This window comes from Anabrus simplex, chromosome 8 (assembly GCF_040414725.1).
Source record: "Anabrus simplex isolate iqAnaSimp1 chromosome 8, ASM4041472v1, whole genome shotgun sequence".
NCBI lineage: Eukaryota > Metazoa > Arthropoda > Insecta > Orthoptera > Tettigoniidae > Anabrus > Anabrus simplex.
The window spans coordinates 227,236,990-227,254,733 of NC_090272.1; the positions used below are offsets into that span (position 1 = coordinate 227,236,990).

Genomic DNA, 17,744 nt, shown 5'->3' on the forward strand with positions numbered 1-17,744 from the left:
CTCTGCCCTTCCCTTTCTAACACCCGTCAAATACACTTTATAATCTCTTATCTCTTCCTCGTTATCTCCCCTTACCCGAATATCACTTAGTCCTACCATATCCAGATGCATCCTCTTTGCTGACTCAGCCAGGTCTACTTTCTTTCTTCCATGAGCCCCATTAATATTAATAGCTCCCCATCGAATTCCATTTCGTTCGCCAAGTTGTTTCCAAGGAGTCCCTCGCCTCTCATATGGGAGTGGGACTCAGTTACTCCCATAGGTCCGAGGCTTGCTTAAAATGTTCTGAGCTCGGTAAATTCATGAAGCAGGATGCTACCCTACTTGCACATAGTCCAGGTGAGGATGTCTCCTCTAACGGGTTATGGACCACCGGTGAATTGTATAGTCCTAGCCGCCTGAGCATAAGGATGGCCATGACTCAGAATATGTCCGAGATGCCCACTCCCATTCCATAGCAATTGGTATCCCGACTCTCAGGCCCACTTACTAGGCCACTCAGCCATTTGCCATGGTTCACGAACTAGGACGTGACTACAGTAACCCACACCATGAACCATGGCAAAAAGAAGGTGTAAAAAAATATAACAGAGAAAAAAATTTATATCCCAACATCTAAAATATGTACTTCAATGAAAATAGAGGAGTATATACATAAAGCACGTATAAATAATCTTAAAACATTTCATTATCTTTCATCAAGTAGTTCTTGAGAAAGTGGGTCATTAAGTTAGCAACTTTAACATTATGGTAGGGGGATAGGCCATTCATACTCCCCTTAAAGTTTTAAAATCTTTTACAATACTGTACCGGAAGCTATTGATAGATTATCAATATGTGGTATAATTTTAGTTCACAAAATATAATTTATTTAGTTTTCCTATCACATTTGTTGAGTAAAGATGCCCCTTAGTCAGTGCGAGACTTATCAGCTTAATAACGGAGAAAGCACAAAGCGTTTGTTTTGTCGCTAATATGATTGGTGCCTCATTCAATATTGATCAACGTGCTCTGAGACAATTCCATGAACTTGGTACCTATCAGAGATATCTTTGATCAGGCTGTCGGACAAGGTGTACAACTGTCAGGGATGAACAGTTTTCTGGTCCTTTAGGTTTTGCTGGATCGATGTACTGCCACAGCCCAGGCCAGAAATCATCTAGAGGCAGTAAGAAAATCAGCGATGAGTGTGAGGACGATGTCTTCTGGAGCTAATTTGAGGTCAAGAAGACCCGCCACTGATATGTAGCTTACTCCAACTCCAAACAGCACAATTACAGTTTGTACGTCAATACCAGAACTGGACTGTGGATAGTGCTGTGCTTCACAGGTCAATCACGATCTTGTCTTCAGTCACCTGATGAGAGGGAGAATATGGAGAAGGACTGGAGAGTGATATCTATCCTGCAATATCTCAGAGAGGGGGCTGTTTGTTGGTGGGTCTGTTGTATTTTGGGTTGGTATCAGGTTTGAGGCGCAAACGGAGCTTGTTATCATCTACTGAGTTGCCCTGAATGGGTGGCTATATTTCTAGAAAATATAACTCACAGAATTAAAATAGGTGAAGCATTATCTGATACTGTAGCGATTAAGATGAGGGTTGCATAAAATTATTTTTATGTTTTTTATCCGTATTGAACTTAATACTAATTGTTACAATTCTTGTTTTGTTTTCCACCTAATTCATTACATAAAAATGTTTGTTGTCTCTAGAAGGACATTTTGTTACAATACAACACTAACAGGGGCATGTTTTGCTCATTATTTTGAGCATCTTCAGCCTTATTTGAACATATATCTCAAGGTTAAGTCTTTACATTGAAACTTCTTATAATTAATTTGTTCATTAAAATTGTTTTACACCAATAAAATATTACCAAAATAGTTAACACATAATTAAAAAGAATTAACAATTAAAATATAGCTGTGATGGACTAGACATTGATCACAATTTACGGATGTCCAAGTCATACTAATGTTCTAAACATCTGTAAGATTTGGTTAAAAATCTCGTTAGTTCCCAGTTTTTATTAACAGTATTTAGTGCTAAGTTATTTTTCTAAGTTTAGATGTCCTATTTGAAATGAATGATGTTCGAGGATTAAACTTGCGATGTTTTTCTCATTTGTTGTGCTATCAGTTTAGTTGAGAAACCACTACATTATTAAAAGGTTTTGCACTGAAGGTTTGTGGTCTGCTGGAAACATCGTACTTGTAGTCCTCACCGATCTTCACCTGGTTTGAGTTGACTGAAACTTTATATTAGCCCTTTGTTCACTGAATTTGTCTCGGCGAGTTATTTATTGCTCCATCTAGTGATGTAAATATTGTATATTGTTATTGTTTTTATTTCCATCTGTCTCTTTTGTTTTTCACATGTTCATTTATTATGTTTTTAGCACATTTTAGCTTATATTATGTAGATTACTTTAACCCCCCCCCCCGTTATTTCACTGAACATGGCTCAAATGAGTCAAAACAGTTTGAATTTTATTGCTCCATCTAATGATGGAATTATGTTTTGTATTGAATTAGAAGGATACATTTAATTTTTTGCTTTGTAAAGGTGATGTCTTTAGTATTGCAATAGGTCTTTTAAGGGCTGCAAGAGCTACTTTATTCATAATACCATCATGAATACATAACCTTCAAATGGTGCTTTTAAAGAAAGATGTTATGGTTCCCCTTGTGCCAACCATGTGTTTGATGACTTCAGTCTTCTCGAGGTAATAGAAAATGGTTGGATTGTACACTCTTTTTTCCTCTTCATCCACTTCCATGAGCTGGTTGGCGTGAGATTCAAATTTTATTATTTATTGGATCAATAATGAATACAGATGATATGGCTGTTGATTCCTATGGCGAACCTGAAATATTTGTTCTGAATGAATAAATTTATAATGCCAATATAGTTGGTCCGTTATTGGACATTATAACTTTTCCAGCTAACTCATTCCTAGTTGCCAGCGTTTTACCCCAGTGTGCTAAGTTGGGCTCACCATTTTCATCATCTGCGAGGCCAAGATTCTGAACACATTGGATACCCCACTCGTCAAACTTTCTTATGTTGTTAACATAAGGTGCTCTTTTTAGATGTCTTGCTCTGAAAATACCAAGACTCTTAATTTTTCTATGGATGTAAATCATGGTGTTAAGGGTGTCAATAGGCAGACTTAAGATCTCTTTAAGTGTATTTTTTATCTTTTCAGCATCTTCAAAGAGCTTATGGGGAATTTATTGCATAGGGATTGTCTGAAAAGTGTACAGGAGATGGACATACTGAGCATTGAGAATATAGAATTTTCAGCTGGGGTGAAGAATTAGTGATGGTGCTGGTGCATATCAAGTTTAATCTGAAGGTCTCATGGGGTTGACTAGGGGACTGAATGTTACTGTATCCGTGAAGTTAATACCAAGGTATTGAATTATCTCTTGAGATGATATCGAACGTATCAAAAAATAAATAAATAGTGGCTCGATACAAAGGGTACTCTTCGTGAGTTGCCCGCTGACATTTATTGCCACAGTCTTACTGGGATTCAGATCAATCCTGATTTCCTTGAAGCTGTGGATTGTCATTCTTTTTATCTCAATCACAAATTCCTTGCTCTTCCCATTTAAGACAGTATCATTGTCAAACCCAAGTTTGAAACCCAAATGCCAAGGCAACAAGATTTTCACATAGCGCGCCCAGAATATGATCAGTTGCTAAGTTGTAAAGATTTGAAGAAAGCTGTGAACCTGCATGACGTCCATTTCTAATTTGATAGTATTAGTCTAGTGATTTATTTCTATTCTTGTGATATTGTTCTCTTGAAGCGAGGCTATAAGATGCACGAGTTTCTGAGACGATTATGTCCAATTTGTGTAAAACATTCAAAATGTCGAGCAACGCTATTGAAACATCACTTTTTTTGGTACTTGCTTTATGGCACACTGCTTGCTGTAGGGAGGAAGGTGACGCAGTGAAACCACTGATATTTGTTGAATGAGACAAACTGTTTATTTGCTTATCTAAAATGCATTCAATGACTGCTAATAAGTGAGCAGATAGTAATAGGGCATTATGTATTAATGATTTACTTGTATACAAGGACAGTCCTTGCTGTTTGAGGACAATCGCATCTTCCCTACTATCACATTCCAATAAAGTAAATATTGTTTGCTTTTTTTTCAAAGCGTTGGATCCCTTCCATTTTTTTCTCTGTGATTAGTGTTATATATAGGATGGTTGCCTAGTTGTACTTCCCCTTAAAACAATAATCACCACCACCACTTTCATTTACTCCCCACTCAGTTTGATATATTTGTACCGAGCTCGATAGCTGCAGTCGCTTAAGTGCGACCAGTATCCAGTATTCGGGAGATAGTAGGTTCGAACCCCATTGTCGGCAGCCCTGAAAATGATTTTCCGTGGTTTCCCATTTTCACACCAGGCAAATGCTGGGGCTGTACCTTAATTAAGGCCACGGCCGCTTCCTTCCCACTCCTAGCCCTTCCCTGTCCCATCGTCGCCATAAGACCTATCTGTGTCGGTGCGACGTAAAGCAACTAGCAAAAAGATATATTTGTAGAAAGGTTTGTGATTTACTTTTAGCGGCATTTCAAGCACGTCCTTCCATGTTTGTTTCTATTCCTTCCTAGCCTGTTGACAGGATTTTGTGTTTATAGTCTTTATTTTGTGTTCACATACTGCCCTGACTGCAAATTTATCCCAGGATGTCAATCCAATGGACTACATGCATTAGTCACTTCCACTACTTCCTCCCATTATTTTGCACCTCTTTACTAGCTGGCTTTCTGACTAATACTTACATTTGTAGAACTGAATGAGATTCATGAATCTTGAGGCCTAGGACTGAAAAAACAATTAATTGTAATTCTTCTTCTTCTTCTTCTTCTTCTTCTTCTTCTTCTTCTTCTTCTTCTTCTTCTTGCGTTCCGGCCTTCTAAGGACCACGTTACAATTTCAATTGTTCCTCCTTAGTTGTTCTTTCCTTTTCTTCCAGTATTCTTTCATTGTTTTAATTGTAATTCATTTATTTCTATTTTTTTTAAATGCATTGTTGGTATAGGATAGGCTTAGGACTGTGTTGGTGTTGACAGGGGCCTGAATTGAAGTACAGGCCTGCCATTTATGGTGTAAAAATGAAAAATCACATAAAACATATTATGTTCTTGGTGTTGAATGTAGGATTCAAACCAACTTTTGCTAACTAGAAGCTTATGGGTATGTTTATACTGTTAGTTAAGTTTTAAGAACCTGAGCTATGAGTTTTTCTAGTAGAATGTATTCAAAGTTTTTGAAGCAGTTGCACTAATTGAGACCTTTATTATTACTTTCAACTCCAAAGTAGAAAGTTCTTTGTTGAATCGCGACTGCTTTGCACAAAATATTTTCACAGGATAGAAATTAAATGTAGCCTCCGTGGTTCAGACGGCAGAGCATCAGCCTCTCACCGCTGGATAGTATGGTTCAAATCCCGGTCATTCCATGTGAGATTTGTGCTGGACAAAGCGGAGGCGGGACAAGTTTTTCTCCGGGTACTCCAGTTTTCCCTGTCATCTTTCATTCCAGCAACACTCTTCATTCTCATTTCATACCATTTATCAATCATTAATAATCAGCTTGGGAGTGGCGACCCCATTGTAATAATAGCCTATAACTAGTTCATTCATTACATCCCTGACCTGGTCAAGGACTGGAAAACAGGTTGTAGGTTTTCATTCATTTTCAGAAATCAAATCTGTCAGTTAACTGCCACATTTTCTCTGTCTGTTCATAGTCTTTTGGTCTCTTTCTTCAATATTTTGCTCATTATTTTATAAGACAAATTCTTTTATTGAGTTTTGAATTTCTTTCCCTACAAACTTGATTTCTCAAATTTTGTATTATTTAATGAGTTAAACTTACCGTGATAGTTATTGTCCCAATTGAAATTATGAAATCATGAATTAAGCTGGCTGCTAATTTCTTGTCATTTCAAGGCATCCTGATTTACACTTCTGACTCATGTTGTTTTAGATTAAGTCAAGTGAATTTTCATTTTAGTACAGGGCTTGTTGAATCTTTAAATGCTCTTGACACTTTGATATTAAGAGAACAGCTACGACTTTCACAGCCAGCATCTCGATGAATAAAGGAGAAACTTCTAGCCTTCGGAAAGAATAGACTCTGTGAGAATGCTGGGCGCAGTTTGTGATAAAACTCAATCCGACCTTGACCAACGAGTGTGGAAGATAACTTCTTCTTTATTTACTGTATGGTTTATTTATTTAGCATACAGCATAAAATCTACATGTATACAATTGAATATATTACAGTGACAAGAAAACAATTTCATATCAGAATGTTCAGCCCTTCCATCCACTCTAACACTGCTTCTGATGGTAGAAGGAAGTCAGCCCAGCTACCTCAGTAAGCACGTAGCTTGCAGCTGCCAACGATATGAGCGATGGTTTGCTGTGGGGCACCACAGTCGCATTCCGGTGACGTTATGCTGTTCCAGTTGTACAGTGAGTCCCTGCATTTTCCATGGCCTGTCCGAACTCTGTTAAGAGTGACCCACTGCCTGCGCACTAGGAAATTCACTAATAATTTGCGCACCAGAAAACGTTGTGAAGGGACAAGTCTGTTGAAGTTGCTCACGTCCGTAGGTATAACCTTGAAGTACCCTACAGTATTCTGGCAGCCAGTCTATCTGAAAAGATCTCCTGGCTTTCACATGATGCCAACAACAACTGTATGGTAATATCAATATAATTCCACTGAATATTGATAAATTTTCAAGGATTGCTAGAATCAGACGGTGACTCATTTTTCTACACTAATTAATTAATGGTGTGTGTAGCCTCTGGGTGGGCCCTTATGTAGATCTTTCGAGTTGATACCCATCGATAGAGGCATGATTTTTTCGTATTAACGATAAATGCAACAAAAAATATTTTGAAGCAATTTTGCGATATCTTTACGAATCATATATTTCTGGTTAAGAAAATAAGGATATTATGTTCGTGAACTAAAGCAATAAGGCCATTTTAAAGCAAAATTCAATTATTTCGTGATAAGTGCAATATTACAGCAAAATCTGTTGTGAATAACAAACTTTACATTTTGTTCCAAGATTATGTATGAAAAGAAAAGGAAGAGCGAAGAAAGATTCATCAACAGGAAAGAAATATGTTATCATTAATGTTCTGGAAAATCTCTTTAAGACGTGGCATCAAAGAAAAGCGGTTGACTCCAGGCTTCTTGCCAAACGAAATGTAGATTTATAGGCACGTAAAAGAACTCCTGCAGGATAACATTTCGGCACCTTTGCGTCTCTGAAAATCATCAAAAGTAGTTAGAGGGACGTAAAAACAATAACATTATTATTTCTTTTTACTTTTTAGATGTTTGTGGTCATTAAAGACCACAATAAGCAATGTTTACTCATTGTTAGAAGCTTTCCTTGCAGCCCAGTATCGTTGCATTCTCTCTCTGGCAGCCCGCTGTTCTTCACGAAAGCCCTTGAAGTTATTGATCCGGTATAAACATATCACATGTGAGAATGCTGCAGTAATTATCCAACATGTACGATGGTCTCAAACAATTCAAATTCTTATTACAAATGAAGTCATGTATAGAAAGATATGAACACTTAGTAGACTAAACACTAAGCTATGTCAGTGTGGAATGAAGGAACAACGAAAAGAAGGGACAAGGACAAACATGAAAACAGGACCTCCTTCACATCTTCATACACTGTTGTTGGATTTTTTCCTTATTAATCCAAGTTTTTGTACATCCAGTACTTCTCAGCTCTTAACAAGATTATTAATTTTGTGCTTCCCAGATTCATCAGGAGGGCAAGTATCAACACTTCTTGACTGATCTTCAGGAAAAGGATAAAGACTGGATAGTCTGCACAAACACAGAAGGAGAAAAGGAGTGTTCCTATCACAAATATTGACTACAAATAGTCATACAATCACTTGCAGATCAGCATGTGATTGCATCTCAGTTTTACAATGTCACCTGTGTATTGTACGTGGAATTATGGTGGCATGTTGAAAAGAGTTCATGTGTTGACACTCGGTGGTTTAATGATTTGTTCATTACCAGATCTTTTGAAATGACAAGGCTTGATTGTGTCATCATCTTGTTGGTTAGCTCCTGGTCAGACAGTGGTTAGTATCAGGAAAAACCCTTGGATATTGAAGACTGGTGTATTTCTGCCAGATTTTTTTACTTCAGAGCATGTGATGATAGTTTACTTTTGCCTTCTCGAATTTAACATACATACTGTACCCTTGTCTTTGTAGAATAAATTTGCAACATCTAATTCTTTATTATCCAACATGTCCAACAAGTGTTCAGCATGTTACTTACCCCCAGTCATTACCTTTTCATGTTGTTCTCTTTGCCCATCCAAGAACCTCTAATCTGCAACATTGATTCACGTTGAAGATAATATTGTTGTCGACCAAGATTCTTATCCCTTTTATGATCTGGAACCTGTGTTATGGTTTGCTGTATTGATTTTGTCATTGTAATCCTGGCAATTACTTTACGGTGGTATTTCATGTCTTCTGTTTGCAGATGTTCCTGCAGAGTGAAGTGAAGTGCCTGATGCAGCAGTTGTTACTGGCAGTAGCTCATCTTCATGACAACTGGATCCTGCACCGTGACCTAAAGACGTCAAACCTACTCCTGGACGACCGGGGCGTGCTCAAGGTTGGCGACTTCGGACTTGCGCGCGAGTACGGTTCTCCCTTGAAGCCCTACACACCGCTGGTGGTCACGCTGTGGTACCGCTCCCCTGAACTGTTGCTCACCTCCAAAGTGTATTCCACTCATGTGGACATCTGGGCTGTGGGATGCGTGTTCGGCGAGTTGATCACCCTCCAGCCGTTGTTTCCGGGGAAGACTGAGGCAGAGCAGGTTACGAGGATATTCAAAGACTTGGGCACGCCCACAGAAAGTTCATGGCCAGGATTTAGCAGCTTGCCCATGGTCCAGAAGTTGGGGTTGCCCACTTTCCCTGTCAACCAGCTGTGGACCAGACTGGGGCACGCACTGTCCGATGCTGGAATGGACCTCATGAATAAGTTCCTCACGTACAATCCAACTGCCAGGATAACAGCAGAGGTTGCCCTGCAACACAAGTACTTCGTAGAATCCCCAGTCCCCACGCTACCGTCCAAAGCCGCTCTGGAGCAGCGTAAACCAGGCAAGGAGATGAAGTCTGCAGATGGGTTTCACATAGAGAAGGAACAAAGTGCTGCAAGTCTGGGTTTCAGCCTGAAATTCTGAGTGGTCTGTGATATGCATGGTACGTTCCTATGATTTCTTTCTAGAGGATACAGCTTGATACTTCCTTGGTGGTGATGGTGATTATTGTTTTCAGAGGAAGTACAACACCCGCTGTCTTTCATTGTAACATGTGCTTCCTCTGTGATCGAAGCTGCTCCATCCAATTACAGACATACTTTGCAGTGCTTGGAGTAGCTGTAGCTCAGATCCTTTCCAACAGAACTAATATGACCTAGACCAGTGGTATTTAAAGTGTGATATGCGTACTACTAGGGGTGATAGAGATGTTGATTCCCATAGGGAACTTGAAATATTTGTCCCGTATGAGTAAATTTATAATACCAATATAGTTGGTCCGTTATAGGACATTATAAATTTTTCAGCTAACTCATTCCTGCCCCAGTGTGCTAAGTTGGTCAGTTGGTAAATAGCACACCTACCAAGATGCATGACTAGTACATACTGTGGAGGCCACTGTGTAGGCTGCTTGGACCCCCTGTTAGTGCCAATGCACTATGAGAGACTTTGTCTCATTTTCAAAAATTGATGCTTGCTTGGCCATCAGGTGATACAGATGTTGATTCCCATAAGGAACTTGAAATATTTGTCCTGAATGAGTAAATTTATAATACCAATATATTTGGTCCATTATTGAACATTATAAATTATAAATTTTCCAGTTCTGGTGGCCGTGATCATGTAAATAGGCTTTAGTGTTATAGTGTAAGTCCCATGCCGTAGTGAGTAAAATAAATTGTATGTATGTTTGGTCCTTAGCCCTAAGGCGGGTTGGATCCTCAACAACTCTGCCATCAGCTGTCATAGATGGCCTAGGCATCACTGAATAGGCATACTAGGAAAATGAGGAGTGAGGTAGTTTCCGTTGCTTTCCTCACCAAGCCAGAAGTTGCCAAGTCTGTCAAGCACATTGAAATGCGTGCACCAGCCGACCCTATGAGCAATATTTTCACATCATTCTTAGCAGGGACTGGCTGAAAAAGGAATGACATTACAAGCATCGCTCATACCTCAGTCCCTTTCATATTGTGAAAGCCAAGGATGAGACTAAGATAGGTCAATGAAAGTAACAAAATTGCTCTAGCCTATATGAGAAGACATAGTGCACTGTAAACACTAGGTCCTGCCAGCAAAGGCATAATGATCAATTATTGAAAGCATTTTGCTGTTAATTATGCAACAACTTTACACCTATCCTCTGCATTCTTCTCGGTGAGATTATTACATGATAACCTGCAGCATCATATAACCTTCAACTATGAAGTTCTCCTTTCTCCTTGGGCCCACAGTTTAAGTAAAAGTGTTATGAATACAATTTTCAGATGCAAGACATACAAGTTTCATATTTTAAAAAGAAAAAAGACATCGAGTGTGAAGCTAGTTACTGCCCCAGCATCATACGTAACCTGTAGGTTACAGTGGAGTTTAATGTTTAAGATGGAAAAGTGTGGGATTTCTTTGAAATACTGTTGGTTACTTTACAACACAGTGAAGTTAAATATCAGTTCACTATATTTATACTTCAAAATAAATAGATTAAACAATTACTTGCATATAAAGTTATTACAGATTTAGGTTAAATAAATTAACAACACAGTAAAAGTACACAAATCAAACAAATACAGCAATTTATAACTCATAGAAAAGTTTGTAGGAGTTCCGATTTGCATTCATACAGAGAAACATCTTGCAAGTGGAACACATGACCTTGCATTTTAGATTATGACATCGTGGTAGGTGGCAGCGGGGAGGTTTCACATTTTCAAAGATTTCGAACAGACGATCAGCGTTCTTTTTGCAGAGACTGTCGTGATGCAGAGATATTGTTGCTTTTCTTTTTTGGGGCAACGTTCCAAATGTCGTCCTGTTTGTATTCTCATCTTCCTCTTCCCTCCCAATTTGTGATTGTGAGCTCATTAGTGAGTGCAGCAGAGCAGAAAGCCACGACTCTGTCTTCGGTAGACGAAGAGGGGCTGTCCTGAGAATGGTTTTCTATTCTCCTGCACTAAGGCAAATACCAGGACAATGCCTAGTATAGGCCACAGTCACCAACACCCTCAGCTTCTCCACACCGGTATCACTTCACTGCTCCAAATCTCCCTGGCCAGAGAGTGGGCGTTGAAGAGGCCTGCTGTACTCTGTCAGGGTATGGAATGAATACTTCTGTAGTTAATTAGTAAAGTTAATGGTCATCATCAGAAAGGTCTGAAATATCGGACACGTTTTCATTGACAGTTACCAGAATCTCATTGGAACCAAGGCCTAAAACAGCAGAGAAAAAACAAACATTGTATAAAATATTACATCATCGAAGACCCACTGTAACCCTTAGTTTACATCATTACAAGATATGCCACTGTTCATTACGCTTTGCTGTTTCCTACAAAATTATTCATGAATTACATATTTGTGATCTTCTAGAATGCTGACTATTTTTTTGAGAACATTATTATTATTATTATTATTATTATTATTATTATTATTATTATTATTATTATTATTATTATTATTATTATTATTCGCCAATAACCAGTGTAATCAGTGGACTCCATTTTATAAACATTCATTGTGACTAAGTGTGGCAAGATAAATTTCTGAAATTCAGCGTAGCCTGTGCCGCACTCTTTGAGATGGCGTTCGAATCATTAGTAGCGGGCGACATTGCTTGGCCACCAAGAGAAAGAATTGGTAACCTATAGGGTCTGAGGAGGTTAAATTGTGCTTTGATGTCTTTGAACTTTATAATATATAGTTGGCCATATTGTGATGATTCTGTGTTTTAGTATACTGAACAATTCATATCAAGCAAAGCAAAGTCATCTCCGTACAGGCCATGAAGGCCCTCGGAGCCTCATACTTTGGCACTAAGTGGGACAGAGCCACGTGTGTTTGATATAGATTGAGTGAATCTCAGGACCATGTGCCTTCCAGAAGTATGAATCTTGTTTCTAAGTTTTTTTGACTTACTGACAGGGAATCAAAGTCTCATTGTGCTGGGGGAACAGAGCATGCCTGTAATGCCTTAGTTTAAAATACTGAACATCTAATATATACCAGCTGGTCCACCAGCCCCTTATAATTCATGATTATATGTAACCCACCTGACATGGATAGTCCTCAAGGTCAATATTGCTCTGCTTGCTACCAGCAAGTCAGCAATGTTGCTGTATCAATCATCATCAATCACTACTGATCTGCATTTAGGGCAGTCGCCCGGGTGGCAGATTCCCTATCTGTTTTTTTCCTAGCCTTTTCTTAACTGATTGCAAAGAAATTGGAAATTTATTGAATATCTCCCGTGGTAAGTTATTCCAATCCCTAACTCCCCTTCCTATAAACGAATATTTGCCCCAATTTGTCCTCTTGAATTCCAACTTTATCTTCATATTGTGATCTTTCCTACTTTTAAAGACACCATCCAAACTTATTCGTCTACTGATGTCCTCTCACGCCATCTCTCCATTGCCAGCTCGGAACATACCACTTACACGTTATAATTCTCATGTTAGGTCCATATTGAAATCTACTTAAATACAAAGTATGTTACAAGTGTTATTATTTTTTATATCCACCTATTCAATACAAAGAGATCTTTTTAGAAATTAAATATTATTACAAAATGTTAAGGGACATGTTTCGCCCATATTAAGGGCATCATCAGCCTCAAGCTCGAACCTGTATGGTGAAAAAATCAGGATCCTGATTGCTCTTACAAGTCATAAAAAGATGATATCATTGTAGGTGTCTGTCCAAACATACAAATTGTTAGAATGTCCTTGGCTAAAATTGCAGTATCAAGCTGCATGTCAAAAGTTCACACAATTATACTTTCTGGAGTGTTGAAAAACTTGTTGGGGTAGAGTAATAAACAGCTCAGTCTTTATAATGAAACAGAAATGTGCCTCCTTGAATACTCCTGTTAGAGGATCAGAAAAAGCAAAGCTGATAAACGGTTACAGATGCCAATTTCGTATGTTGTGAAAAGACAACCGAATGCTTTTTCCTTACTCCCACAATTACTTAAAGAAGACAGTTATCTTATCATAACGCATTCGACTTTCACTCCTTCAGCCAGTTAAATAGACTATAGGCAGCTGAACAGCCACTTAAGAAGGCTGTTGTCTTTTCACAACATACGAAATTGGCATCTGTGACAGTTTATCAGCTTTGCTTTTTCTGATCCTCTAACAGGAGTATTCAAGGAGGCACATTTCTGTTTCATTATAAAGACTGAGCTGTTTATTACTCTACCCCAACAAGTTTTTCAACACTCCAGAAAGTATAATTGTGTGAACTTTTGACATGCAGCTTGATACTGCAATTTTAGCCAAGGACATTCGAACAGTTTGTATGTTTGGACAGACACCTGCAATGATATCATCTTTTTATGACTTGTAAGAGCAATCAGGATCCTGATTTTTCACCATACAGGTTCGAGTTTGAGGCTGATGATGCCCTTAATATGGGCGAAACATGTCCCTTAACATTTTGTAATAATATTTAATTTCTAAAAAGATCTCTTTGTATTGAATAGGTGGATATAAAAAATAATAACACTTGTAACCTACTTTGTATTTACATACCACTTAGTCGAGCAGTTCGTCTCCTTTCTCTCAAGTCTTTCCAGCCCAAACTTTGCAACATTTTTGTAACGCTATTCTTTTGTCGGAAATCGCCCAGAACAAATCGAGTTGCTTTTCTTTGGATTTTTTCCAGTTCCTGAATCAAGTAATCCTGGTAAGGGTCCCATACTCTAGTTGGGGTCTCACCAGAGACAAATGTGCCCTCTCCTTTACATCCTTACTACAACCCCTAAATACTCTCATAACCATGTGCAGAGATCTGTACCCTTTATTTACAATCCCATTTATGTGATTACCCCAATGAAGATCTTTCCTTATATTAATACCTAGGTATTTACAATGATCCTCAAAGGGAACTTTCACCCAATCAACACAATAATTAAAACTGAGAGGACTTTTCCTATTTGTGAAACTCACAACCTGACTTTTATCCCCGTTTATCATCATACCATTGCCTACGGTCCATCTCACAACATTATCGAGGTCATTTTGCAGTTGCTCACAATCTTGTAACTTATTTATTACTCTGTACAGAATAACATCATCTCCGAAAAGCCTTATCTCTGATTCCACTTCTTTACACATATCATTGATATACTGTATATAAGAAAACATAAAGGTCCAATAATACTGCCTTGAGGATATCCCCTCTTAATTTTTACAGGGACAGATAAAGCCTCACCTACTCTAATTCCCCTAAATTTGTTTTTCTAGAAACAGAACCACCCATTCAGTCATTCTTTTGTCAAGTCCAATTGCACTCATTTTTGCCAGTAGTCTCCCGTGATCTACCCTATCAAATGCCTTAGATAAGTCAATCGCAATACAGTCCAATTGACCTCCTGAATCCAGGATATCTGCTATATCTTGCTGGAATCCTACAAGTTGGGCTTCAGTGGAATAACCTTTCCTAAACCCAAACTGCCTTCTATCAAACCATTTATTAATTTTGCAAACATGTCTTATATAATCAGAAAGAATGCTTTCCCAAAGCTTACATACAACGCATGTCAGACTGACTGGCCTGTAATTTTCAGCTTTATGCCTATCACCCTTTCCTTTATATACAGGAGCCACTATTGCAACTCTCCATTCATTTGGTAAAGTTCCTTCATGAAAAAAAAAAATCAAACAAGTACTTCAGATGTGGTACTATATCCCAACCCATTGTCTTTAGTATATCCCCCGAAACCTTATCAATTCTAGCTGCTTTTCTAGTTTTCAACTTTTGTATCTTACTGTAAATGTCATTGCTGTCATAGGTAAATTTTAATACTTCTGTAGTATTAGTCACCTCCTCTATCTGGACATTATCCTTGTAACCAACAATCTTTACATACTGCTGACTGAATACTTCTGCCTTTTGAAGATCCTCGCATACACACTCCCCTTGTTCATTAATTATTCCTGGAATGTCCTTCTTGGAACCTGTTTCTGCCTTAAAGTACCTATACATACTCTTCCATTTTTCACTAAAATTAGTGTGGCCACCAATTATGCTTGCCATCATGTTATCCTTAGCTGACTTCTTTGCTAGATTCAATTTCCTAGTAAGTTCTTCAATTTCTCCTTACTTCCACAGCCATTTCTAACTCTATTTCTTTTCAACCTGCACCTCCTTCTTAGTCTCTTTATTTCCCTGTTATAATATAGTGGATTTTTACCATTCCTTGCCACCTTTGTAGGTACAAACCTATTTTCACATTCCTCAACAATTACTTTAAACCCAAGGGAGTAGATGACTGATTTATAAGCTGGGTGTAACAGACTGAAAGTAGTGAGAATGATTTCTGGTACAAACGGGTGGGAACAATACATTTGCATTGAAGAGATAAAAGATAAGTAGGAAAGTTTTCTTCTTATGAACGAGGTTCATTGGTGGAGTTATTTATGTGAATTGGAGGAGTTAGGATGCTATTGAAAACAATGGATATGTTTATGGAGGATAAAAGAGGTTATGGGAGACCTAAGAAATGATGGGATGAGAATATATTATCGCATGGATGCTGCAGTGGTCCTGCCAGTCCACTCCCAACCTGATTGTCCGTTGTTCAAATGACAGTCATTTTGGGTGAGACTTTCAGAATCATACCGAGAGGTGATCCAGACTTAATACCTCCCAGCCAAGCCTTAAACTGAACCTGAGTGCTCCATGATCCCAAGGAAATGTGGGAAAGTGAAGTTAAAAAATAGTAATTTCAGGAAATGGTTAAGATATGTCATTTAATTTTCATGAGTTTTTGTACTACCTAAGTAACTTTCTTTCAACATACTCTCCTTGATCATTTCAATTGTTATGGAAAATTGAACTTGTCTTATTGTTCTGTTTGTGTGTTTTTATCCACCTACAAGTGTGATATATATGAATTAGTTCTCACATTTTTATTGTTGATTGTTTCAGGTGTAACGGAGCACCTTAGTGAAGAAAGTGCTCTTGCCAATCAACAGGGTACTGAATACTTTCGAGAATTGCATATATTTGTAACAGTGTTGACAATTTACAGCTACATTTTGTTTACTTATGAAATAAAAGTTGCTGGAAGTAAGTTAGTGGGGCATGTTTCCTTCTCTGTCAGTGTATGGTTCACTCTTAAAAGAAGTCTGTCACCTGTAAACTGAATGTGTACTTGTAAGGATGAGGAAGTGACATTGAGGAGGAGGCCAACATGTTAATTTTTTGCCTAAAAATAATTTTGTGCTTCAGAATGTGAAACACTGTCCATTGTCATCATGTAAATATGTAGATGGCAAGTTAATGAGTGTAATTTGTTAATTGTTTTCTTTATTACCAGTGTCATAAAATAGTTTTGTTATTATACTTGCCATAACTACACCGCTGCCATATTGATTCGCATGAGTTAGTGTCTAAGTTAAACGTTGCTGATCTTCACGCCTCTTAACAAGAAGGTATTGTACTGTCAAGGCTCAAATTGTAGCTTGTCGTGATCTCATTTTGTCAGCATTGTTACAAGTTTGTAGAGTCTAGTCATGACAAAATATGACATATTTTTATATCTTTTATTTAATTTACTCAGTTGTTCAATTAAAATAAATAAATAATCCCTAAAAACTTTTAATATATCTGTTGTTGTTGTGCTTGCAACAGCTGCTGCTCATCCTTCCCAGCAGAACGGTTTTTCAGCGTTATGAACTTTACAGGATAGATTTTGTAAAAATATTTAATCCTCTTCCAATTATATAATTGTCACAAGGATCAGTTGTTAGGTGAAGTGTGTTTAATAGTTCCTATGCCCAAGATTGGGAAATTTCTGTGGGCATTATATGATATACCTAATCTGCGGGTTTACTGAAAACTGACTGTAAGCAGTTACAAGTTTGTAAATGTTTATTACCATATTTACTTCCGTAATTAATACACTTTTCGAAACCTAAAAATTTAGGTGAAAAATTTGGCTGTGTCAATTCATGTAATTCTGACTTACAGAAAATTCCTTTAGAAAGAAAGAAGATACATTAAATATATACATAACATTAAGAAAACATATTGATTGTCATTTGATATAAAATTATTTTGCCAGTTTTCTTGTGAACGAACCATAAATACCGTATTTCTCCGAATGCAAGACACCATTCACTTTTTCCTTCAAAAAAACTAAATCAGGTTTAAACAGTGCTTTGTAAAATCATACGAATGCCTTTCTTGTACAGTACACATTTTTAGACTATCTTTGTCTTCACGCTAACGCTGAACATAGGCTTTAATAATGCCTTCTTTTCCTTGCGGCTGCACAATTATTTATTTTCATGAGTTTAATAACCATTAACTTAAAATTGTCGTCATAATATCAAAGAGAACCCGTTGAAAATTTGCCGCCCATACCTTT

The 17,744-nt window shown here is 37.8% G+C and overlaps 1 protein-coding gene across 2 annotated transcripts in view; it reads left to right on the plus strand.

Annotated features, from left to right (window-relative positions):
• The window catches only part of LOC136879024 (cyclin-dependent kinase 11B), an 84,266-nt gene extending 67,297 nt beyond the window's left edge, over positions 1 to 16,969 (plus strand). For both annotated transcript variants that reach the window (XM_067152745.2, XM_067152746.2), the window contains 2 exons: positions 8,585 to 9,317; positions 16,301 to 16,969. In XM_067152745.2, the coding sequence (XP_067008846.1) occupies positions 8,585 to 9,298 (714 nt within the window). In that variant the 3' untranslated portion in view covers positions 9,299 to 9,317; positions 16,301 to 16,969. The remainder of the gene's footprint in view (positions 1 to 8,584; positions 9,318 to 16,300) is intronic.
• The last annotated feature ends 775 nt before the right edge of the window (positions 16,970 to 17,744 follow it).